The sequence below is a fragment of the Pseudorasbora parva genome, chromosome 16 (assembly GCF_024679245.1).
Source record: "Pseudorasbora parva isolate DD20220531a chromosome 16, ASM2467924v1, whole genome shotgun sequence".
NCBI classification, from domain to species: domain Eukaryota; kingdom Metazoa; phylum Chordata; class Actinopteri; order Cypriniformes; family Gobionidae; genus Pseudorasbora; species Pseudorasbora parva.
The window spans coordinates 35,261,665-35,288,525 of NC_090187.1; the positions used below are offsets into that span (position 1 = coordinate 35,261,665).

The following is a 26,861-nucleotide window of genomic DNA, read 5'->3' on the forward strand; positions in this document are numbered from 1 at the left end:
TAATACTTTTGTCATACCCATGCCATTATACACATTTGTGTCCTGATATTTAATAAACACACACACACACACACACACATTAATGTATTTAAAAGAGGTCTTATGCTCATCTGCATTCATTTGATCAAAAAATACAGTACTATTGTGAAGTATTTTATAATTTAAAATGGTTTTCTATTTTAATATACTTTAAAATATAATGTATTTCTGTGATGCAAAGCTAAATACACACACACACAATGTTTTTTTTAAAGAAATAAAAGCTTTTATTTTATTTCATTTTTTGATTAAATTCATCAAAATTACATAGATTGTTTAAATGTAGATATTTTAAATGTTGCCTAACATTAATTACAAAAGATTTCTTCTTTAAATAAATGCTGTTATTTATCATGGTTTCCACCGAAATATTAAGCAGCACATCTCATTTCAACATTTATAATAAGAAGAAATGTTTCTTTAGCAAGAAATCTGCATATTAGAATGATTTCTGAAGTATCATGTGACTGAAGACTGGAATAATGATGCTGATAATTCAGCTTTACCATCTATAAATGATATTTTAAAATATATTAAAATAGAAAATGTATTAAGTATCATGTGTTTTTGATTATTATTCTATATTTGTGTGTGTGTGTGTGTGTGTGTGTGTGTGTGTGTGTGTGTGTGTGTGTGTGTGTGTGTGTGTGTGTGTGTGTGTGTGTGTGTGTGTGTGTGTGTGTGTGTGTGTGTGTGTGTGTGTGTGTGTGTGTGTGTGTGTGTGTGTGTGTGTGTGTGTGAATTAAAATTGACTGCTTATGCAAATGTAGAACCGGCTTACAGAATTTTTTAAATTTTTATATCTGCATCACTTTCAAAATTGCTCTGTACACATAAATGCCGAGTTTTAAACAACACACACAAATGGCATTTAATCACTTTATTTCTGTAACAGTAGCACACAAAGAGCTAATGGTTGTCCTTGATTATGTAAAATGGTTATTTCTAGCTGCTCTGTAGTGTGTTAAAAATGCTTGGCAGGCATGGAAACACATTACTGACCTAGATTCTCCTTCATGCAGGCGGCAGACAGTAACCAGCACCCCCTGCTGGATAGAGCTGCATCTCAACGGCCCCCTGCAATGGCTGGACAAGGTGCTCACTCAGATGGGCTCTCCAAACCTCCGCTGCTCTAGCGTATCATAGGACGAACCCTCAGCTCATTTCAAGTAACCATAACCATTTAATGACATCCAGGACCCACCCTCTATTGCTGCTTAATGCCAAGCATACAAAAAGAGCAAAATGAAGGGCCAGGGAGACAAACACCTGCTGGACTCCTCAGTTTCACTTTATCAATTACAGATCCCAATGTTTGGGCAAAAATGGGCACGTACAGTTGAAGCACTTTTGAACAATGACACTCATGGAACATGGCTGATATTTCCTCAGTGCTATGAGTTTAAAATGAGGCATTTTCCTCATTGTGAATTTAAATGTGATTATGAAATTATGATTCTGTCATTTTTTGTTTTGATCAAGAAGTGTATCATGCATTTGATTTGATCTTAAGGTATTAGAATCATGGGCTCATAATATGATTGCTCAAAATCATAAATAGGGGGCCTATAGTAGACATTTCTGGCAACTTAGGGATGCACCAGACAAGCCTTCAGAGAAGAGTGTTTTGTTTCCACCACCTTCAGTGAAGGGGTCTTGTGTGAACTGTTACAGTAGGTTAGCCTGAAGCTAGTGCTTTGGGCAGCTTTGTCTAGTTTTTGTGTGAAGTTGTGCTCAAGTAAATTGCACTGCACTGGACAGGTAATACAATGTGATTGTGATTGCTGTCTCAAATGCCCGGTCGACCAGGTTATACTTCTGACAGGAACTGAGTGTGGAAAATTATAAAAAAAGTTATTTGCCTTGATTATGAAAAGCACTTGTTTTTACAACCCAGTGATGTCCTGAACAAGAAAATAGCATTGGAAATTTGTCAATGACAAATGCTATTCATGCCATATTTCTTGAACTCGATAGTTAACGTTTGAATTTTGCCCAGCAAAGACGTTTTTGTAAAACATATTTTTGCATAATAAACTGAATGGAGATCGTGGAAGTACATTTTTACTGCTGCCCAAGAGTATTGTAATTAAGATTGTGTAACGTTAGCTGTAGTAAAATATTTATCACCCACATCTGCAGGTGGCCATCACTGTCACAATTATACATTGCTTTTTAGGAAAGATGGACACTCTTAAGGCCCGTTCACACCAAGAAAGAGAACTGTATTCTTGTCCACACCACCAGCAGACGATATCGTTCTCGAAGCACATGTTTGTCAGACGCTTTAAATGCTCGAGCTCGTTACAGCAGAACGGATTTTTATTGGCTGTCGATGTTTTTATCGTTCATCCGCTGGATAAAATCGTTCTGAAATTGATGCTAACGATAGCGTTTCTCTTTGCCGTTAACGTTATAGCTATGGCGTGGACTCTGGTATTCTTTAATATTAAAACCCATTTTTAGTACTATGTCTTTATCGTTATCTTTATAGTTATGGTCATTGGTGTGAACGGGCCTTTAAGGTGTGTTTACAATCACATTTAATTGCTAATTAACAAATATAATTTGGTGGTAAAAATGGCAGCAATATTTCACTGGTTTATTGTATGATAGGATTTGGATAAAAGTGATAAATGCTTAAATGTATGAAGCACTGCTCACACAGAAAACACTCTGTGAAATCTGAGTAGGAAAATATTGTGCAAATTTCCAGTCATGTGGATTTTATAATTCAAAATGACTGGATTTTGAAAGAGAAAATTGGCCAAATAATGGTAACTGTAACTGCACCATTATTCATCACATTTTTCCTTTTCAATATTCACTTGATTTCATTGTCCTTTCATTGAGTCTCTTCTGTGTATGACTGGTGAATGAAAGGGATGTTTTAGACTCGGGACTGTCATCCATTAAAATAGTTTTTTAGCTTGTGAATTCGTCAAACAAATAACAGCATTTTATTTTATATCACTACATACTACACTTTTACAGTAAGGGGTTTTTGAGTGGGTAAAATGGAGGGCAAGTACTGCTGGCAGCTCTTGGAAAGCTAGTATTTTTTACATAAATATTGATATTACAAGATAATAGAATAAATGGCTAGATTTTTATGCGTACACTTTGCTCTTCAGGTTATTTAATTCACAGAATTTGTTAGTACTACATCTAGTTCAATGCATGGTCAGATCTCAGCAGTCCATAAGCGTGTTTCTCATTGGGTGATATCTGGTTTCTCAAGGAATAAGCACTGAAAATCCTGACAATCTCTGCTTGATTTTGAAAATCAAATGGATTTTTTTAATGGAACGACTGATGCTTGTGTTTGATTTCCCCCAAGCTGTGTCTTTTGCTCTGAATCTTGCCTGCTCTTCATCTGTGACTCAACAGGGCCAAATGATTGACAATGGACTGTTGATATTATTTAGATTTGTTATTTTTGCTGGAATATTGATTTTATTCTATTTCTTTTCTTTCACTCTTGATTTGGAAGCAAATACAACATCCCTTTGTCTTAGTGTCGGTAAATTCATTCATATTCTTAAACTGGTGCTTAAATCTTTTCCCCTGAATTTCCCTTTTGCTTTTCTGTAACATACAGTCAAAAAACTTTTCTTGCATTCACTGTTATATTGACTTTTGTTATGAACGTTTTAATAATAAAATGTTTTACGAGCATCAGTTTCAGTTTTTGCACCTACTTTGTTTCTTGTGTAAAGAATCGCTTAATTTCACGTCAAATTTATTTCCAAAAAAACACACCAAAAGAACATTAAATTGATTTGACAGATGATTCTTTTAATTGATGAAGAGCTAATGACATGCTCAAGCATAGTCCGTAATTGTGACTTATATCAAAAAAATAAATTTAAAACAATCCATTTTTGTCAGCTCATCTGTCATATGATTTACAACAACTCTTGACAGAACCATAGGCTTCATCCTTGTATGCGGCTTGCACTGAAACCACCAGAGAGCAGACAAGATGATAATCTTGCCCCCTGCAACCCATTCGATGGCTCAGAGATTACAATGTTTAAAGCCAAAAGCCCACAATGACTCTGTGCTGCCTGATTGAGGTGTTGGACGTTTATATTATAGTAACAGCAGAAAATCTCAGTTGCTGTTTTTGCCCACATTCTTGCATGTTCCTCAGGCCGGATCTTGGTTTCTCGGGCGGGACAAGGCTGGGCAGATTTGGGATGACGGGGTTTGAAGGGTCAGATGAGTATCAACAGTGGAAGCTGGTTAAGATTAACTCTCCTCCCCTGATGACAAACCGTCAATCTCATCCTGGTCTCCACCAATAGCCATCCAGAATGCTTTAGCAACCTGATTGAAGTAAATTTACAGTTAGTTCAAGTTTTACATTTTAAAAGTATTAGCTTTTGTGTTAATAAATATTACCTTCTCTGCATGTACTTTCCTCTGTTCGTGTGGCAATGAAGAGGCCTTGTCTACAAGAAAATCAAATAGTGAATACTATTTATAAAAATAGTATTTTTTTTAATTCAGTATATTTATTTAGATACAAGGACAAATTCAATTGATAAAGAAAATGCAGCATTCATACAATATTGACAATAATAATAATAAAACATGCTTCTGAAGCACTAAATCTGACTGGCGTAATGGCTGCTGAAAACGTTATGTAGAAATTTTTCTTTAAAAAAAAAAGTTATTTTAAGTCCTTATAATATTTCACAATATTACTGTTTTTAACTGTATTTTTTGATTAAATACATGCAGCCTTGGTGAGCATAAGATAATTCAGTCACAGTTTAGTTTTGGGTCCAATTCTCACTATTAACGCTTATTAGCATGCATATAACTAGGATATTGGCTGTTTATTAGTACTTATAAAGCACATATGAATCCCTTATTCTGCATGACCATATTCTACACTAAGTGAGAACTAGACCCTAAACTAAAGTGTGACCAAGAATTCTTTCAAAATCTTACTGATCCCAAACATTTAAAAAGTAGTGTATATATAGTGTTGTTAACCTTTCATCTCTTTCAATTTTGTAAAGAGTCGTTCAAAATTCTCCACATCCGCATCCCCAGCTGTTAGATTAGCCAACTCTTGAATATCTATGTCAATCATGGGATCTGTGACAGATTGGCAAATATTTCATTAAACACTAAACAGAAATACATTTAAAAAATAGCTTCATATGTTAAAATTGTACCATAAATGTACCTCCAAAATTAGTGTAAATATATTTCCCTTAGCAAAAGCACATACCGACTGCTGTGTCTACTGCATTATTCTGGTGATTTTCTGCTCTTTGGCTCTCAGTGCCTTCATCTGTACTGTTGGATGGGGAATGAGAGGACTAGCAACAGGGGAACAAATTGCCTGTTACAACGAGATGACCTTAAAGGGATAGTTCACCCAAAAATGAAAATTCTGTCATCACGTATTCACCCTTAAGTTGTTTCAAAATTATATGAATTGAAGAATGTCCGAAACCAAACATTTGATGGGCCACATTTTTTTTTTACATCAACTGTTTAGTTACCTATATTCCTTAAAATATCTTCTTTTATGTTTAGCAGAAGAAAGAAATTCATACCGGTTTGAGATAACTTGAGGGTGAGTAAATAATTTTCCATTTTGGGTGAACTATCCCTTTAAGACAAAGCTAAATAGTGTTCATCTACATATTTTAAATAGTAGAAAATATTTTTAGAAAAAAAAAGGACTAACCAGTGTCTCCTGACTGGGCCGTGGGGTATTGTGATGAGAAGCCACCAGGCTACTCATTAGCCCAAATCCCTGATTATGTTCTGAGGGGAATAAATGATCATCAAAAGAAAAGTTAATTAACATTTCTTAAAATTAATCTGTAAATGTTTTGTTTTTTTGTACACTGAACAAAATTTTAAACAAAACAGTTTTGTTTTTGCTCCCATTTTTCATGAGCTGAACTGTACACAAAAGGCCTAATTTTTTCACAAAACTGTCTAAATCTGTGTTAGTGAGCACTTCTCTTTTGCCTAGATAATACATCTACCTCACAGGTGTGGAATATCAAGATGCTGATTAGACAGCATTATAATTGAACAGGTGTGCAATAACATTTCCCCCCGATTTTTTTAAATACATTTTGCATTAGGGCAGTACAATCTCACCATCTTTCATCTCGACACTGGACCACACATTGGCGTTGAGGGCCTGCAGGATTCTTTTTATTCCAGTGGACTCTGGGAAATCATCTACGGGATACACAAAGACTGTAAACAAAACCATTTTTGTGCATAATCATGACTTCACTATGTCTTCTCTCTCACCATCTTCATCAGGTAGATCTTGAGGGTTGAGCTCTACTAATTCAAATGCGTGAGCCAGGCACCATTGCTGGGCTTCCTGTCTGCTAACACCTGCAATTGTATATTCACACCAAACTTAGCAAAAAAACTACCAAACTTTGAACAATACAAAACACACACTCACCGCTGTCACACACATGATCACACACTAGGATCAGCACTTCCGGAGCAAGTTCCTCCACTATTGATAACCAGGGGTTGACGTTGTTAAGGCCATCATTCTGAAATACAAAGAGGTGAATCAAGACCACATGCATAGAATGGCGAATATGTCAAATAACCAATATGTTTATCACTCACAGTTTTGCTGTCAAAATAAACAATGAATGCTTGCATAGAGCGGGCAACCTCTGCATTCATGTCAAATGTGCTTGAAACAACACATAGACTGACGTTTGCTGTGTAGTATTTGTTGTTAATTGTCCATGGAAACCAAGATACTCTTTCCTCTATTTTAGTAGCTTGTGGCAGTGATTCTGAGCCCAAGATTTCTGGAATAAATACAGACAAAACTGTTATTGGCCATGTGTGTATTTCAAAAGATACCCAATACTGCCACCTGTTGGATAGAAACAAACAAACAATGAGGAATCACTTTATAAACATCATAGACAAGATTAAACCTTACACAACCAATTTCACAGGACTTTATACATACACACTGTGAACATGTATTATGTTTCAATGTGATGCACAACGCATGAGGCAATATATTGCAGACGTATTATATAAGTGTAGCAGTGTATCAAGAATATTTGCAAATACCAGTAATGATTCACACATATTGTGTAAAGAAATTAATTTAACTTTAACCAAACACTGCATGTTACATGAAATGAGCAGCAACAACAACAACAACACATTAATGCACACATGCACATTAATACACATGCACATTAATAAGATGACAGTTGGGTAATATTAACTAAAAATACTGCGTGATGATATAGTTAACGTTACACAATGCATTAACGCACAATAAATATAATGCAATTAATAATAAAATCGCGTTATAGCGTTTTGATCTGTTATTAGACACCACTATGGATGTTTCTTGTTGACAGCTAACGTTAGCATAGCTGCAAAGCTAACGAGTCTAGGATACATTTCCCCCTTGTACTCACGTCTAATGAGCTCCTCTTCTTTAAAGCTGGAATCACAACTTGTGACTAAGATACACGGCAGAGTAGGTACTTCATCTCCTTGATCATCGGCCATTTTAAGCGTTTAGACACTTAAAAACAGGTCCTACTTAAAGTTAGCACGTTAGCAACAGCTGTCAACCTCCTCCAGGAAACCTTTCACCTCTAACCTCAACGTACTTCCGTATCTGCGCGTGTGTGTGGAATAGAACATCTAAAGTTCACTAAAGCGGCATTTCAGTGAATAGCTTTAAAAAAAATGCAAGTGGGTCATTTATATACACATTACTGAATAACAAAATTATAATAAAAATAAAAACAATACTGCCTGACCGTGTTTCTTACAGATAATAACTTACGCGTCCTGTTGTTGTCATAGTTACAGCCAGACCTTTGTTTAGACAAAAATTAAGACTTGCACTTAAATGTGCCCTGAAAACCCAAAAGAGTAATTTAGTTGAGATATGGCCGAAGTCCTTAAAAGTAAGGATGAAGTTGGACATATTTTAGTACAGGTAATGTGCAGTACTCAAATAATATAATAAACGAAGGCTTTACAACTATTTAAGTGTTAAATATGCTAACTTTAAAGTTACATTATATAATTGAATGTGACATAGTTACGTTTATAGATTATTTTTTGTGATTTTTCTCGTGTCTTAGGTGCAGGATGATTTGAGACAACTAAAAAAGAATCTCGTTCGAATGACTGTGCAACATGACGGGGAAGTTTTAGACATTCAAGCTTTGGATACAGCCATTAGCAGGACAGAAAATGGAATAAGGGTATAGAAATCACGACTTTGACTTGACTAGAATATTTCTATATAGTTGAGGTCTGTACACAGCGCACAGTACCACATTTCTGCATAGCATAGTTTAAAATAAACTATATTTCTATAAAATAGTATTTTCATTAAATTTTGTTATTTTATTTGTATCCTGATTAAATCTATTTAGGTCATCTTGCAGTCGCTGGCTTGTAAAATTCATGAAATAAAATGCACAAATATGTTAAATGTGGATGTGTGAAGCATGAAAGATGAATGGCTTTATGTAAATATGATATCTGTTTATTGATTAATCATAGAGGCAAGCAGAAGATTATTTGAAAACCATTAACAATCAGGTTTTGACTCTACCGTGTATTGAAGATCCTGAAAAGAAAATTGCCCCTGCCAAGCTTGTTAAATGGTATTTCAAAAAACTCTTAAACTATATAAATTCATCAGCAGTATTTCAGTTACATAATGTAAAATTGTATGAAATCTAAAATAACTGTATAACTCTTTTATAGGCAGCCAACATACGAGACAATACCTAATGCACGTCCTCAGAGATTCCAGATTTTTGGTCCGTCACCTGGGGAAAAGGTTTCCATTTTTACACTTATTCATGACATGTGATAAACCAAAAAATATGTGTATTCTGTACTCTAAGTATGTTTCTATCTCCCACACAGCACAAGTCAGCATTTATCACACGTCTCCTCAATAATCCAATTCACCCAAAGAACAAGGAGCTCATGCAACAAAATTATGGGATTCAGTTTCCACACCTGCACACGAGAAACAGGGACAGTGTGAGTTTCTGACAGGAATTATTTTATGTTTTTATTTTAAAAGGTCTATTAAAGAGACAAAAAAAAACCTAAACGAATCTATAATTTATTGACTTTTTAAAGCTATTTTGAAGAATATTGTTATTTTGGGACCATTGACATTGTGAATGTGACCATTTCTCTGAATATCTTCTGTTATGTTCCACAGAAGACAGAAAGTCATACAGGTTTGGGATGACATGAATGAGGATGAGTAAATTATGACAATTTTCTTTTGGGGGGGGGACTACCACTTTAATACTATATAGTGTTCTCGTTCCTTTACATACGTGGCTGCATTAGAATCCAGCTTTTATGATTAAGGCTTATTGAAGGTGTTGATTATATGGAAGCCGGTGTTGACTGTTGCCTTAACACCGGCGTCTGTTACATGAGCCTCACGAAAAGAAATGATGTGACTGGCATGTAATAATAGATGACTCCAGTCACTTTGCTTTCAAACAGGAGATGCGGATTTGAAGGTCACCTGGTTTGGCAGTGACAGCTAAATCTGTCTGTTGGTAAACAAATTAATCTTTCGAAAGGTCACCATTTGTTTTGGTGCTCTGTTTCCCCCCCTTCTGCTTTCCGCTGCGGTTCTTCCTCTATCTCCTGCATCCTCTGCCTGTCACTCGTGAGGAGGCTGTCATGTTGTTGAGAAGAAGGTATGAGATTTGGCTGCCGAAAGCAGACAGACGCAGATTGCGGCACATCAGCATTCTTCTGAGGACGGCCACCGCCTGATTGCAGTTGTATGGGCTGCTGCTTTACAGCTGTCTCAGGACAGGCAATGGTACCTGTTCCCGCATGCCAATAAGACAGCCGTGGCTTACCCAACTGGCACTCGCTGGCGCTCTGCCTGCTGCGTCAATACCTCTATGCTGTCGGCTAGTTCTCCGCTGAGTCTCCAAAGGAGCTCCCACAGTTTTTATTTTTTATTTTTATAAATGTCCCCTTGTACTCCTTAAACAGCTGCGAGCCTCAGAAGCACTCCAAACACCTGGCTGGTGCTTGTGGTTTGTCAGGGAGCTCAGTGGTGTGACAAAAGACAGGCCAGAGAACATCAGGGGGAGAATCAGGAACAGCAGGATGAGGAAAGTACAGAAGGGCTCTGTCTGGCATGTGCCCACATCTTGACAAACTCTCAGTGTGCTCTCCATTATATGTTTGTCGGCAACAAGGAAGTGACCGACCTTCTTTGATGTTGTGTGTGCTATGATTAATGCACGTCCTACTCGTTGCATTTTTTTTTTTACACCAAAAAAGTTGATCTGGCTTTTATAGGTTATAAATTGTCGGTAGATAACACATTTTTATTGTGCTTTTTGTCTCTTGAAGTGACATTATGTGTCTTCAGGAGTAATTTGTGACTTTTAGTGCTTGTTTTTATCAAAATGATTGTAAAAATTAATGATGAATTATATAAGTCGCTATATGACTATTGTGAAAATCCTAATTATTGCAGTCCATTTTACTGTGGAATATGGAGCACAACTCTATCAACTATTATATGATAATGAGGAGGTACGCACATTTGAGGCATTGCTCTGATGGAATTTAATTCTTGAAGATTTCAAACAGCTGTTCATTTGAGAGAAGGTGCAAGACAAATAAACTGAGCCGTGCTCAAAGTATCCAGAAAGCATTGCCAGCATGTGATTGATTGCTTCAGGGAAGGGGGCTTATTGGCCAGTTTACAATGTCATTAACTGCTTGTATTTTAGCTCCAGCTTTATTTTAATGAATGCAGAAAATCTGTTGGTTGTAATCACACAACATCACCGCGCTCTCTCTCGCAAATGTGCACGCACTTGTGATTCGCTACAGCCAACAGAACAGAGAGAAAGAGAAACCATATTTCTTGACACCTACAAGCTGCCACCAGCCTGATTAATGGATAGTCGTCTTTCAGCCTTTTACAACAAAGTTTTGTTTGGAAGGAAAAATCTGATCAGTGACCCGTAGCTAATAGCATTCTCCGTGAGCAAGTTACTGAGCGAAGTATGTTCCCTCTCTCTCTTCTTCCAGTATTGGGTGAATGGTGGCTTTAGAGCCTGCAGGCAGGTCTTTTTGGCCCAGTGAGACGGGGCAGTAGGTTAATACCCTTTGTTCTGCTACTTTCAATACCTCTGACCTTTGACCACAGAGCTATCATTTGGGGCTCAGTAATTCCTTCATATTTGGACAATGTTTTATTGCCTTTTGAAGACATTCCCATTACTTCCCATTACTAGTTCATTGAAGCGTGAAGGGTTAGTTAACCCAAAAAATTTAATTTTGTCACCATTTACCCTGTTGATGAAAGTGGCCATGTTTGTCTTGACTGATTATCAAAACAAACTTGAATATCCAGATATGATTTGAATGCTAAATTATGAATTGAAAGGGGTCATGAACTGCATTGTTTTATTGTTTCATGATGTTTCCTGGGGTGCACTTATAATGTTAGAATGCTTTTTTCACTAAAAAAAATACATAATTTATAAATAAAAGGCATTTTTCCTACCCTGATTTTAGCCCTCTTCTCTGAATGCTTTGTTTTAAGGGGCGTGTCTGCTGTGAGACTTTAGTGTTAACGCCCACTGCTGTGATTGGCTAACGTCTTTCCATTTGAAATAGTATTAAGCACTATTCGCACGGGATTAGTATTATCTAGGGACCTCTGTGATTTAGAAATTGCTCCCCCACATCTGAATTGACACATTTGCACGGGATAAGCAAAGCCTGTGATTTTACTCGAATTTACTGACTTATCTCCTGGATATGATGTCAAGACTTGTAAATGTTTTTTCGTTATAGATATAGCTGTATAAAATCATAAACAGTCATATGTATCAATATCATTTTGATTGTTTTATAGTAATAAAAATAATTTATTTCAATTAGAGAACAGACGCTACAATTAAAAACTGAACTGAGTCAGATTTAATTTATCACGAGTGAGAAGCTGTCAATATACGGCGGAAGATTCAGTTTCAAAGCTAAATGTAAAAACGCCCATTTAAGCGAGCTTGTCATTGTACTGTTCGGTTATGTTTTTCATTAAGAATAGTAGGCCTATTGCTATTAATATTAAACACACCATTCAAGCAATTTGCTCCCAAATTGGTATTCATTCTAAAGTGAAAGTATAATCCGTGCGGCCGCACAGGAATTCATAACGGTGCCCATTACAAATGCAGCCTCCATTCTTCATGAAAGATAAAGATAGAAATGCGCACAGGAAACAAAAACCTTGCACAAATTATATACGATCTGCCTAATCCTGGCCAAATCACAGAGATGCCAATTCGCATGAGACTATTATCACAGTACCTCTGTGTTTGGTGAAATATGGTAGGTAATTTGTGGGGGAATTTTTACTTTACAAAATACAGACATGGTCAATTCGCACGGGATTAAGATCACAGACATTCTAGCTGATCAGACACATGTTGAGCGCATGAAAGCAGTGATCTTGTTATTGCAGCTCAGTTTCTGTACACTAATGAATGCTTTTATCTTCACTAACATTGCAAACGTGATATAGTTAAGAGATTTGTTGAATAAAATGGGAGTCACTGTTAACCGCGTCACTGATAAACTCTACCTGTTTGATTGACAGCTGCAGCACTGCTCCAACAATTGCAAAGGGAGCTTTCTTTGATTGCTTTCTTAAGAATTGAATCACCGTTAAATAACAGATAATTTTCATCCTACTAAAAGAAACAATGCAAGTTCATGTTTAGTCACTGGTTTAATTTACTGACACACAGACAAAGAACATCTGACTGTACATGAATCATTACATTTCAGATCAGGCATTAGAATTAACCCAGTTATTTATATTTTGCATTACTGTCGAGTCCAGGCACTGCAAAATAGTTTGTAATCCTCAGCGGCATGTTTATTGCTTGGTAGTTCGATCTGGTTTCAAACTAGGCCTATGTTACATGTGCAGATTGGTGGGCGGGGCTAAACAGTCAGTGATGAAGAAGGCATTGATCTTCTTCTGCAGAAGCGGTGTTTCGCCACACTCAGACGTCACAGCCTGGCATGTTCTGAGATTGAGCGTTTGCTGTGCCTGGTGTCTATAAAAGCTTTTCTTTGACTAACCAGGAAGTCCTCAGCTCTGAAACTTACAGGATATTCTTATATCATGATGACCTTTTATATATCAAAGGCTGAATGAAAAGTTGATTTCTCAACTCATGACCTCTCCAAAGCATCAAGTACAGTGAAATAATGGGTAAAGCTCTTTAAAATACCTATATTATAGCTTAGGTGAACCACAAGGGTTAGAAAGAATATAGTGTATATTTATATAATGAAAATGTGCTTGCCTTTGTTTTTCTAGGTTGGGACTCAAAGAGTGGTCACTGGACCTGCTTTAGGGAATTTCGCCACAATACATGGAGGTCTGCCTAAACAACTACACCCCAAATCACTACCCGAATGCGAGCACACAAATGCCGGTATAAACTTCTTTGAACAACTTATATTTCTTCATACATTATAAAAGCTACTGTTGAAAAGTTTTGAGTGATTTTGAAAGGGGTCTTTTATGCTTCACAGCTGACTTTATTTGATTCAATTATTTAAATGGTAATAAATATGCATGTTTGCATACATTTGTTTGTTTGTGCCCTCTTTTTATGTTCGTGAGTAATATGTTGCAGTCACAAACCCTGAAATATTTGTGTACAGGTCCTCTCTGCAGATTGTAATGAGACTTGTTTGGTTTTTCATACATTCCAGCACTGCAACCCTCTGCAACTGACCTCTCTTCAGTGCAAATTCCACCACAGCCCAAAGCTGTCCATGTGCTCCAGAGAGAGGACAGTGGCCAAAGTAAGTTGGGTCATTCTATTTTCATAATGTCATTACACACTTGCGGCCTACATTTAAAGTTAGAAGGTCAATTTGTATCCCCCAAAAATTGCTGTTTTTGTGTATTGGATCATACATTCACAGGGAGAGTAAACTAAATTTAAAAAAAGCTTTTTTTGTTCAATTAACACTTGATTGCGAAATCTGTTATATCTTATTTTCAGTGTCAATCATCCATTTAGTACTTTTTGAAATATACACAGTGTTGGGGGTAACACATTACAAGTAACTAAAGTTATGTAATCAGATTACCTTTTTCAAGTGACTAGTATAGTAGTGTAATATATATTTATTATACCTCTATGTGTACTTCTTATCTGTTTAATGATAGATGAGTCAGAAAATGCTTGTAAACAGGAGATGGATGTTACCAGAGATGGAATGGCTGATGGAAGATCAGTAACCGAGAGTCCAACATTCAAGACCATGCGCACTCCCCCTCCTTCAGTTGCCTCTGCAAGCTCTGACAACAGACCACTGACTCATGGGTTAGCCCGACTCACCCCACTTAACCTGCAGGTATTATTTATTTATACGGAGGTGCATAAAGTAATTTATGACAAGGATATATAGTGTGCTCTACTCGCTGAGGTAACACACATTTAATTTTCCATTCCCACTTTGTGTCTTCTGTTTCTAATAATTCTTTTTTTCTCTAAAGTACTGTTATTTTATGCTATATTTTGCCTGTGAACACATACTAAACATGAAATCTGGTCATGAACGCTTACTGACTGATAATCAATTTTTCTTTTCTGTGCAAAGTGACCTTTTTTCCCCGATGTAATGTTAAATGTGACAGGAATAGCTTTAGGGCAGATCTAGGCAATGATTTGAAATGGTCACACTCTGCAAGCTTTCAGATTTATGAAAATAAGTTTTAACAGTTGCTTTCTATTCAGTGGATTTTATTTAGTTTTTTATTTACTTATATGTTACAGACAGTTTTTATGACAAAAGATGTCCCAAATGATATACACTACACACCTATGCTATGCACTATTTACTCAACCGTCTAGTGTATAAATTTTAAAGGTTATTTTGTCATTCATCATTGGAGTCTGTTAACTAGTTGAGTTGCATGAAGTGTCCAACATTCTACACTTAATTTTTTCAGTTAATTAAGTGCATCATCCAGGTATTTGAAGGGCACTTTTCATTTTTGAAATTTTTAGTGTGAATGCACTACGTACGCACACTATTTATACTACTTAAAATGGCGTGTATAAGTATCCAAATTGGGACACATCTATAGTTTTCGTAACCCCTTTTTTTATTAATTGCAATAACCATTTGTCTTTATATAATATCCATTTCTCTTTTCTTAGAGCATTCCAGTGCCAGCTGCTGTCAGCAAATATCCTTTCACCATCGTTGAGGGTCAGATTGACCCGGATGCTCCTGACTATTGTAGGTTTAAAATGCAGTATTGTCTGTGCTGGGGTGCAATTGAGGAGGCTCTGGACCAGCTGCAGCAGATGTTACTGGACTTTGCAGTGCCGTTGGCGCGGGTGTGCGGGGAGCGGCTGGCAGCTTGGGTGCAGAGCAGTGAGCTCAACTGGAGAGGCAACAGGGGCCGGTGCGCCCATGTGGAGAAGCTGCTCTCGGTGCTGGAGAACAGGGATGAGGTATGGGATCTGATGCGTCAGCCCGGCCAGCGCTACAAAGGCAACGGGGGGCATCAGGCAGCGGCTGTGCGCATCCAGTCCTGCTGGAGGTGTTACTCCGCCCGTACCGCCTACCTGCTCCAGCTCAGGCCCAAATGGGCGGCACAAATTATTGCCATGTCTCTGCTGAAACGTGCCAAACTGGGCCATTTGAAGAAGAGTCTGCAGGCCTCACGTCTCCGCCAACTGGAAAACTACCGCATCCGGGCAAAGGTAAATCATACAACAGTTAGTTCTGGTCCTCAAATCTGATTGGTAGAACAGATTTTCAAAAGCATTGATATATAATGTTTTAACAGGGGGACTTTTCATAGTTTGTATCAATAGATTCAATACGCTTGTCTTTTGCACACTCCAGATTGTCAGTCTGTACATTAGGTATTACATTTCATGAGAACGTATGAGGAACAAGTATGTTATACACATTCATTGTTCCTCATACTTTGATCCTCATCAGATATAATACCTCAAGTACAGACTGACAATCTGGAATGTGTATAACATAAATGAAATCTGGGCATGCTACATTCACCATTTTGTCTTTGTCGTGTGTTCACCGGCATTAACAGCTTTCCTATGTCAAGATGGGATAGTAAAGTGTAATTTTCACCTACTGTTTTATGAATACTACAAATTCAGACATACTATTATTTTGCCTAGTATTTAGAAAGGAAGTATACATATTCAGATGAAGGTGCTGTCTTTATTATTAGTGAGTCAATAAATTGTTCAACCAATTGGTTCATTTAGGAACAAAACAATTGCCTCTATGAGTGAGTCATTGAATCTTTCATTCAACCAATAATAATTGGTTTAATTTAATTAGTTAATTAAATGGTGATTCATTCAGAAAATAAAAGCAAACTCACACAACCATACTGCCTTCTTGTTATTTAGAATTATTTTTAAACACTGTATAATTAGTTATTGTTGTGACCAGTTCTTTACTCTGTAACTCTGTAATAAATTCTCAGAAGCGGCTCAAGCTGTCATTAGTCAGATCTTATGAATGGCATATCCTAATCCCTGACATAAGAAAAAGCTGTTGTTCATCTCACAAGAAGTTCTATGGGAAACTCTTTGGTTTTTCCTTACTTATTTTACATATTCACTAAAAGAACTGCGCTGGAGAGAATTACACTTTCAATGCAAAGGTACTTATAAGAGTTATTTCGATAGCACAAGCTCACATTTAGATTAAGTTTCTATTTGTCAGAACAGATGTTTCATCTGTGCTGTCATTCCTGTAACATCTTTATGAATCTAGCATGTCTCTTAATTAGTGCCCACATGTTCATTTATCCTCAACGTCACTCACTGTGAGAGGAGACACAAGCTTGTGTATGTTTCCACCCTTTAAACACTCACATCCTTTTAATTAAGCCTTAATCTTCCCCTGGCAGAAAGCTTCATGTAGCCTGCTAATTGAATTAATAGAGGGAAGATGTTTCTAAGTATGCACTTAGCTGATTTAATTAATGTGATTTATGCTTGGTTTGTCTCCATGAGACCCAGGGAGAAAGACAAGCATAATTTCCTCACTTTGCTGCCATCGGTGGGCCGACAACATGATAAATCCATGTGCTGCTGGGTGCTGACTGTCACTGATCACTTTTATTCTCTTTTATTCTCTGCTGTCTGTGATTCACAGAGTCTGGCAGCCAACTGGAAACACATCACCTCCGCCAAAAGGACTATCATCCACGTCCCATCATTGGGTAATTCCTTTGCATCTGTTATGATGGCTCCCGGTCACATAATATTTTCATGGGGAAAACAAATGCATTTAGGTGTACCTGTAGAAAAAGCAACAAAAAAAAACACAAATGTATTTATCAAAAACTTGTCATTGAGACCTGCACTGGCTATTGAGATGAAATTGTATGATTGTAAATTGTAATCACCAGCAGATGGAGTGTGATTTTTGCACTGGGGGTGGCTGAGGAGAGGCCTGTGTGAGCTCAGATAATTAAGAAGTTGAACCCTATTGTTTTTATTGCCTCGCTCCGTTAGTTTGCATGCATTTAATCATTTCATTATAGAGATTAGTTTCTAGCAGTCTTTTTGAGGATTTTGAATGTCCTGACTGTCAAACGTATTGATAAAATGTTTAAAATATAATTTCAAATCATTTTAATTTGTTTGACAGGATATTCCCAGCATCAGCGACTCAGCCTCAGAGGATTTGATGTACTTCAGAATACCCAGATGGGGCGACTATGTGACATCAGAGGTAAGGTTTTTTTTAACCGTGACATAGTCAAATTGGATTGACAGAAGTCAAATGAAAGCAAACACGTTATTGTTTGTGTCATACACAGATGAGAACGTTGAGGTCATCTATGTGTCTCCGGTGTGTCTGGGAGAGGATGTTCTCCAGTACTACACTCACCTGCTGGGTCTGCAGACAGCCATTGAGCTGGGTGACGCTTCTGCACCTGAGTACCTCTGCGCCAAACGCTTCACCATACTCATGCCAGAAGCAATGGAGTATTTTTCCGTATGGTGCAACACACACACACACACACACACACACACACACACACACACACACACACACACACACACACACACACACACACACACACACAGACTCAAACCTAGGTACACCGATGTTTTTTCTTTTTGTCTCTGCTCAAAAAGTTATTTCTGAAGTATGGTGGTTAACAAATTTGTAAATAATTTTCATAGAAGAATTTGTTGTGTTATTTCTCACCTGTAGAGGGTGACAGAGGCACCCTGCGTACTCTAAACTGATGGATGGATGGATGGATGGATGGATGGATGGATGGATGGATGGATGGATGGATGGATGGATGGATGGATGGATGGATGGATGGCAGACAGACAGACAGACAGACAGACAGACAGACAGACAGACAGATAGATAGATAGACAGACAGACAGACAGACAGACAGACAGACAGACAGTTAGATACTTAGATAGATAGATAGATAGATAGATAGATAGATAGATAGATAGATAGATAGATAGATAGATAGATAGATAGATAGATAGATAGATAGATAGATAGATAGATAGATAGATAGATAGATAGATAGATAGATAGATAGATAGATAGATAGATAGATAGATAGATAGATAGATAGATAGAGAGGTCTGACTGACACACTGTGTAACACACGCGCCTGTTATTTATTGCCGCATAGTGCACGAGTGACACACGCTGCCTCTTCCCTGTCGATTCCTCTCCGTGTGTAAACTCTGCCAGACGTGTCAGCAGGATAAATCTCTGTTAGCCATTGCTGCCAGCGTGGCGTGCCAATGACAGACGGGACAATTCTGCTTGGATCAAACATACAGATGTGGAGTAATTAGTGCTTTCCCCATGGAGCCCATCACTAAGCACATAGTAAAGACAAGAGGCTGAAGAGGTGTACGGCCCTCCCCTGACTCTCCTTTATCAATTTAACGTGTTGGAGTACAGGAGAGGTCATGACCCCTCCGGCTGCATGTAATGGGTCCAATGTGTTTGTGCGCATTCATAAATTACAGCCATAAACAAAGGGAGGGGTAAGACCTCCTTAGAGCTGGAGTGGAAAGGACAGTTATTTATGTACACAAAGACCTCTGAGATTTCACCTTTGTGTAGGAAATATACATAATAAAAATGTATTTTTTATTTATTATTAGAGCTTATTATCCTTTTACAGCATTAATTCTGCAGCCTTTGTGCTCTTCAAATTGACAACATGCATTATATTGCTCTTCTAGACCCGAAACATGTGTCTAGCTTCGCTCCTGAAGTACAGCCCACGAACACTAAAGCGCATCAAGAATTTGATCCAGGGGAAGCAGGCCTACATGATCGGCAGTGTCACCCACATTGATGACCTGGCTGTGGCAGATGAGCTCGAAGTTCCTTTTTTGGGCACAGAGCCTGCGGTGGCCCAGCTATACAGCACTAAATCCGGAGGAAGAAGGATCTTCAGTAGCGCAGGAGTCGATATGCCTCCGGGAAAATGGGATATATACACCTTGGAGCAGGTCAGTGTGCCATCCGTCGTCAATAATATATCTATAATATTAAGAGTAATTCATATCTCTTACAGCTTTATGAAGGTCTGGCCCAGCTGATGACAGAACACATGGAAGTCCAGCGATGGCTCTTCAAGATAGATAGCGAAGTGGCAGGACGAGGAACGGCTTATTGTGATGTCAGCAACCTAAAATGCCACCCATGGGTACAGCAGAAGTTCAGCCGCCATGGGCCTAAACAGTGGAAAATGACACTGCCTCAAGTAAGGGTAAGACTGCTTTCATTGTAAATTAATTAATGGATTAGTTATGTTTTCCTCAAAAAACTTAATTTCTTTTCGACTGAAGAAAGAAAGACATGATAATCTTGGAGGAAATTTTCATTTTGAAGGGAACTAACTTTAACTTAAAATAAACCTTCAGTTATACAATTTAATTATTAAAAGGGGGCATTTTAATATTTTTCATTTGTATTATATTATTATTTTAATTATGTTTAATTTAAATATTTTCTTCAGGATCATTTATACTCATCATATTGGATCTGATATTACTTTTTATTTAAATGGAATTGAACTATTTCAGTTCTAAATTACCATAATACGTTACCATTATGTTTAATAAAACCCAAATACAATAGTGATAATACTAAACATTTCACAAAAAACAGAGCTTGTGGTATGGCAGGGTACACGCCAGTGATTTTGCCTTTAAACAAAAAAGAAATCTTTTGAGAACATTTGTTCTGATTTGTCCTAAATGCAGTTAGACCATTCAAATGCACAGTCTGCATGAGTGCGTGCCTATTGTGCAACAGTAGCAATTTAGAAGTATCAAGTGGCTTGTTTGTAAATGCAAAATGAAATGTGCCATTTCTTTTATTTTGCAAATGCAGCTACACTTCAGTCACAAGCGCTGTTCATTAGAATTTCCGCTTTGCCAGTTTTTTATATTTATATGCTGTACAAAACGCACCCTTGTCTCAATGGCAAGCCTGTCATTACTGACCAAGGCCAAACTTTGATGCCATCATCATGATTTGTCAAGAGAGTGCTTATGACTCAAATTCATGGGGAATTAATAATGAGTCATTAGAATTTTAGCATATTTATGTATTCTAATTCAAATGTGATGTATTCAACACTCTGTTGTGTGCTTTAAAACACAACAGTTTTATCCGCCTGTAATCATGTTCATAACCCTCTCCTGCATCGTATGCTTACAATTTGGCCCTCGATTTAAAATACAGTGTTTTGCCATTACACCGTGAGCTTTGTGTAAACTAATTACAGGGTTATCATCATAGGCGGCTGGGTGCAAAATCGGACCTAGTTTTTTTTTTTTTGTATTCCAGCCTTTTATTGTAACCTTCTATCCCGGGGGCAATAGGAGGTCACGTGTCCAACCTCCAAGCTATTAGCTCAGTCCCTAATTCACACTGAGGCCGAGAAAGGAATCTGGGGCTGTAATTGTGGTGGCATTGGCACTGTTAATTACAGAGGTAAGCGGTTGAGGCCCAGCCAAGCTCCATTATGGTGATGGCGGTGAAGGAGCTTTAAATGGGGGGCTCTTCACCAGCTGGGGTCCCAGTGAGAGGAGAGGGAGCTGGGGCCTGATGAGCTGGCCTGCACCCTTAGGGCTTCTAGGCCATATGGAAGCCAGTACGGGCCTTTATTCTACCTCTTCAACCTTTTTAATCAATGGCAAGCTCTGCTAACAGAATGGAGAGCACAGAGGTTATTTCAGCGTGTCATTCATTTTCTACAAATCTGTATTCATTCTTTTAGTGGCAATTTTGCCATTCTGCAGCGCCCCTCATGCCTGAATTTTGCTAAATGCTCACTGTTCTATTTACGGTTGGGTATTTGCATGTCATTCTTTTTATTTATCTTTTTGTTATGCTCATTGCATTTTATCTTTATTACTCTAAGCTAATAAATTCAGCAACAAATGCGGAAAAAATTACAGAGGAGATTTATCAGTGTAATGTTTTAATTGCAGTGGGTAATAAAGGATAAATATTGCCTTTTGTTCTTTAAGTACAAAACATTAGTATGTATGATGTCTGCTGCATATTTGCAATATTTTTTTTTAAATGTGCTTTTGAAGGGCCACTATCCTCTGAGAAAAATATGATGTTTTTTTAATTATCAGTGCTCAGTGGCTTCACTTAACTTTTGTGTTTGGCTTTAGTTATGGGAGTCATAGGAGTTGAAATGCTGTTTTGCTTCTCTAGGGAGCTGTTTTTAGTATAATGCATCCTTTAATTTTCCCCCTGTCAAGCCCGAGTCTATGGTGAGCTCCCCCTCTATTTACCCTATTTACTGTGTGCACATTGTTTAATTGTTGATTGTGTAAGGAGCCTCTTCTAATGCAGGGGGGAGAAAACCAGGACCATGTGGTCCTATAGAGGAAAAGCCACAAAGATAAGTGTGAAAACAGACCTAAAGGCAGTGTAAAGAAAGACTGTGTGATGTTTGCAATGTGTTTGGGAGGCCCACACCCCGAGGGGTGTTTTAGCCTGGGGCGAGCCTCACAGCTATTCAGAGAAGATGGGTTAAAGACATGCGGATTTCACTCTATTCAACGGCTGGGTGGACCCGTACACGCAACACTTTACACATTACAAACATGCACGTTCTGCCAGCACATGGGTCATTAGACACGAGGGAGCATTATACTAATAGCATCAACAGATAGACAGATTGTCTCCTACTTATTTTATTCAATGCATGTGGGATTACGTGTTGTACCACGTTTATTTTATTCGATTTTGAATGTAACGACACTTTCTGTATTCCCCTTTGGTTAATGTTGCATTTGGGAAGTAATCCACAAATATATTCATATCCAGGCATTTTCAAACCCATTCAAAATGTGGACTTACCTCATATTATCACTTTATATGCGTGTTGAGTTTTCTGTATCTGACATATAGGAAAGCTATATCAGATGGCTAATGCAAATATATATATATATATATATATATATATATATATATATATATATATATATATATATATATATATATATATATATATATATATATATATATATATATATATATATATATATATATATATATATATATGAAGAATGTTTTACAGATAATGAAAGTTAATGTTGACAAGAAAACAACATGGGACCCAACTGAATGTGGACAAAAAAACATTTGTGTTCGCAGAACAAAGACAGTTTTGTAATGACAAGAAAATTAGTAAATTATCATGCTCCTTTAAGGAAAGCATTTAAAACAGCCCCATGTCCCTCTTAAGAGGTATGCTGTTGAACATGCTTGCAACTGCAATGTCTCTCTTCCTAATGTAGAGATCAAACAGCAATCAACGCACACAGGAGACATTTATTTTATTTTATTTTTTTCAAATAGCTCATCTTTATGTGGAAGCCAAGCAAGGCCCGAATCCTCTCTCACAGTACAGTTCGCAGTTTAAGTCCAAATAAAGAATGGCAAAAATTATTCCCTCTCGCTTTCTTTCCCTCCCCGCTGTTTGTGTGAAGTGCATTGGCAAATTCTCAGAGCGCGCCTGCTCTTTCGCGGGGAACGAAGGCCGTTTCCTTACACTTTTTGCCGCACCATTGTGTGCTTTATGGCTTGTGTCGGGGGTGAAATCACTGCGCAGCGATTGACCCTGGCTCTTCTGGTACTTGAATATGATGATGGCTGTTTCATGACTTGAATATCAACAGCATCGAATCTTCCCGTTTTGAAACTTCTTCAGTGATGTCAGTGGTGACATTTGAACATTATAAATGTACTTGAAAAGGATAAAGACTTAATAAAGATCAAAAACGTATTCATCTTTACTATCTTCTAGAGCATAACCTGCACTTCTCAAGGTTGTAAAACATGACTTATTGAATTATTATATGCGCTTAAAATAAAAAGGATCTTTCATGAAATAGTTTCACACCAAAGAGATTCTTTACCCTTTTATGTTTGTTTAAGTAGAAACTATGTTGTATACATCTCATTGCAGTTGTAAGCGCATAAAGTATGTATATAATGTGCTTGTGGTGGCAGTCTTTAAGTGCTCTGTCCATTCTTCTCAGTTTTGAGAGGTCCTTAAGGTGAAATTCTTTCTCTTACTAACCAACAGGTTTTAAGAAGCGTTTCTGGAAAGTCAAACATTGCAATTAACAACATAATTAAGTGTCAAAGCCATTATGGTGTTTTCTAGTTACAGAAACAAGGGCTGTATTGATCAGAAACAGACCCTGATTGATCTCTTGATCGATTGGCTTGCATAGGTATTTATCTGCCAGCATGTGTCAGTTCTTATTGGGGACAGGTGCAGTTACTATTGCCTTCAGTTAAAGCTATTAGACTACTGGGATGCGGTGGCAATGGGCTGTCAATCAAAGTCCCCCACCCCCATACACAACCACCTTCTGTGCTTTTGTAAGGCATGTCAAATTAAGACACACTTCAGTAGTTACTGCTTCATCAGGGGTATCGACACTATGTAGTGCTATACGTTTTGTTTTTTACATCACACCCAGACACCATGCTCTGAAATTGCTTAATGGCGTAAAGGTTGAGGTATTAGTTTTATTTAGGTTGCTCTATGGAGTTTAAAGGATTTTCAGCATGACTGAATGTGCTTTTATCGTCTTCTTTTTTTTTGGTGCAGGAGCCGGTGATGATGAAGTTCTTAGAGGAAGTTCCTCATCTTCTGGCGTCCCATGCCCGGCCGGCCAGCACATCCTGCTATACCACGTGGACCTGTTTCTTAGAACACTTCCTCAGGGAAGGTATGTTTGTAAAGTACCTCTAACCTGTCCGATCTTCCTTGAGATGCTTTCTCTTTTTCTTTGAACACATTGGCTGTGTCCGAAATTGCATACTTTCTTGAGTAGGTACGTATTTTGTATAAGTAATTACTTCACAACCACTAAAAAAGGATGTTCTATATAGAATAAATGTCTGTAGTGGGGATTTAATCTGGATGTATTACATTCACTTTGTCCTTATCATGTGACCTAACAGCTACGTCACTTCACTAACATTCATAAATGATCTTCCGTAGCCTCATGGGTAAGTAAAGTGTCCATCATATATAGACGGAAGAAGAAGGTAATCCGGGCACTTTTTGCCTACTCTTTTATGAGTACTGTAAATTTGATATACTTATTTTGTCACATACTGTTTTTCGCCTACTATATAGTAGGGAAGTATGGGATTTCGGATGCAGCCTTTATTATTAAAGAACCTTTATTTTTGAGTGTATCCATTTCCTTTCCCAGGTGGAGTGATAGAAGCCTTCCCTCCTTCTGATAGCGTGACATGTCTGACGGTGGATCTTCTGGTGGAGCCGGGTGGAGATGTACGCATGCTGTCCTGTGGAGATCAACTGCATGGGCCCAGTGGGTTGGAAGTGGTGGGCTGTACTGTACCCCAGTCCTCCATCTGCCCTGATGTCCTGCACTCTATCTGCAATCGTATAGGTCAGGCCTGTCAACGGCGCTCCATCATGGGCCATCTCTCCATAGATCTAGTCACCTTTCTGGATCCCAGCAACCTGGAGCAGCAGGTTAGAGAACCAACTCAGTCTTTAAAACACTTCTCAATATAAAACTCTTACACTACCATTCAAAAGTTTGGGGTCAGGAAGATTTAGAGGGAAGATACTTTTATTCACCAAGAATGCATACATTTTTTTTACATTACAAAAAATGTGTAATGCAAAAATATACATTACAAAAAATATATTTTAAATAAATGCTGTTTTAAATTGATAATAAGACGCTGAATTACCATATTAGAATGATTTTTGGGATCATGTGACTGAAGACTGAAGTAAGGGCTGCTGAATATTCAGCTTTGCCATTACAGGAACAAATTACATTTTAAAATGTATTAAAATCTAAACTAATATTTCATTATATAAAATGTTTTACTGTATTTTATATCAAATAAATTCAGCCTTGGGGAACATAAGAAACTTTTTTTAATTGAATGGTAGTGTATATTTTAAATATATATTTTTGTTTATACTTTACAGATATGAAGCGTAATATTCACAATAATATACAAATGAGTGTGAATATAGATAAGATTTAGGTTAAATTTATTGGTATAGATAATGCTTTTGAAACTATTATATATATATATGTAACATTTCTACATTTCCCAGACACTTTTATCCAAAGAGATTTGGAATACTTTTTTTATTATCCAAAGAGATTTTATTTAAAAAAAAAAAAATCAAACTTGCAAACTTATTGCTGGTATTGCTAACGCCATGCTTCACCATTTGAGATAAAGAAACAATGGAAGCATTCAGCTCTATCTATCTTTCATCAAACAAGCTCACTCAGAAACAAATTGACCCTTAAATGTCAGTGGTGTGTTTTACAGCTCTATGAAAACAGAACCTGCCATGTTAAGAAGCTGTTGAAAATGATATGGGATCTGACATGTGGCACTGTTCTCACCTAAGAATATAGATAGTGTGAAGGTTCAATCTACTGGCCCGGGGCTCTTGATATTAAAATCACTCCTGGGTTCCCCTTAGGAGCTGTACAGATGAGACAATGACGGGTGGCTACTGTGCCAAAAGGCTATCTAATAAACTGTCAGGTCTTATTGTGTCAATAAACTAATTTACCTTTTAAGGCCTTGCCCCCTGACCTTACAACACCCCAGCTATGTACTGGTGTCAGACAGGAGGTCAGGCTGGAGTGTCTTTTCCTCAGACGCTGGGGTTCTTGGTCACTGTCGAAGACAGGCTGAACAATATGGTGTTTTCTCTAGCACAATAAATAGAAATAAAACATTTGGCTTGGTTATTTGCAAGATTTCCCTTTTCTTTTTCAATTTCTGCAAAAAATACTCTAGGAACTAAAGATCCTTTTATACCAATTTTTGCATAAGCTAATGTAGTAAGGTTGTAAACAGTTAATTTAGACCTCATGGTGCTTGTTTTTTAAGGTTACCTAAATAAACCTTTTTTACAGTGCAGAGCCACCCCTAACAGTAGGAGGCTAACTAGCATTCCTTGCGTTTTAGACCGTGAATGGTTTGCTTTGCATCTCTGCCAAATAACATGACAACTGAAAAATCTCTGTGGGGGAAAAGGGAGGGGATACATTAAAATAAATGTAAGTCTAATGTGGAAAAAATGAAATGGATTTGACCTCACTGACCTTACTGTGTTAGATATTGATTTAGTAATTTTTCAAAACTT

At 37.4% G+C, this 26,861-nt stretch overlaps 3 protein-coding genes across 4 annotated transcripts in view; 2 read left to right on the forward strand and 1 right to left on the reverse strand.

Moving 5' to 3' along the window:
* The window catches only part of smad3b (SMAD family member 3b), a 24,065-nt gene extending 20,345 nt beyond the window's left edge, over positions 1-3,720 (forward strand). Inside the window, exon 9 of the mRNA XM_067420499.1 lies at positions 1,062-3,720. Within this exon, the coding sequence (XP_067276600.1) occupies positions 1,062-1,185 (124 nt within the window). The 3' untranslated portion in view covers positions 1,186-3,720. The remainder of the gene's footprint in view (positions 1-1,061) is intronic.
* A 96-nt stretch (positions 3,721-3,816) lies between these two features.
* aagab (alpha and gamma adaptin binding protein) lies at positions 3,817-7,701 on the reverse strand. Its single transcript, XM_067420500.1, has 10 exons — positions 7,500-7,701; positions 6,676-6,866; positions 6,500-6,596; positions 6,337-6,426; positions 6,178-6,261; positions 5,753-5,832; positions 5,288-5,378; positions 5,047-5,151; positions 4,447-4,496; positions 3,817-4,371 (listed from the first exon to the last, which is right to left on the reverse strand). The coding sequence occupies exons 1-10, from the start codon at positions 7,591-7,593 to the stop codon at positions 4,294-4,296; spliced, it is 960 nt and encodes a 319-aa protein (XP_067276601.1). The 5' UTR covers positions 7,594-7,701; the 3' UTR covers positions 3,817-4,293.
* A 200-nt stretch (positions 7,702-7,901) lies between these two features.
* The window catches only part of iqch (IQ motif containing H), a 28,436-nt gene continuing 9,476 nt past the window's right edge, over positions 7,902-26,861 (forward strand). The window contains exons 1-16 of one of the 2 annotated variants that reach the window (XM_067420501.1): positions 7,902-8,032; positions 8,181-8,303; positions 8,608-8,711; positions 8,815-8,890; positions 8,980-9,099; positions 13,454-13,571; positions 13,855-13,947; positions 14,318-14,505; positions 15,315-15,866; positions 17,305-17,371; positions 17,803-17,886; positions 17,975-18,153; positions 19,390-19,662; positions 19,728-19,922; positions 24,306-24,426; positions 24,919-25,205. In XM_067420501.1, coding sequence (XP_067276602.1) covers positions 7,982-8,032; positions 8,181-8,303; positions 8,608-8,711; positions 8,815-8,890; positions 8,980-9,099; positions 13,454-13,571; positions 13,855-13,947; positions 14,318-14,505; positions 15,315-15,866; positions 17,305-17,371; positions 17,803-17,886; positions 17,975-18,153; positions 19,390-19,662; positions 19,728-19,922; positions 24,306-24,426; positions 24,919-25,205 — 2,631 coding nt within the window. In that variant the 5' untranslated portion in view covers positions 7,902-7,981. The remainder of the gene's footprint in view (positions 8,033-8,180; positions 8,304-8,607; positions 8,712-8,814; positions 8,891-8,979; positions 9,100-13,453; positions 13,572-13,854; positions 13,948-14,317; positions 14,506-15,314; positions 15,867-17,304; positions 17,372-17,802; positions 17,887-17,974; positions 18,154-19,389; positions 19,663-19,727; positions 19,923-24,305; positions 24,427-24,918; positions 25,206-26,861) is intronic. The other variant, XM_067420502.1, reaches the window with a different exon arrangement.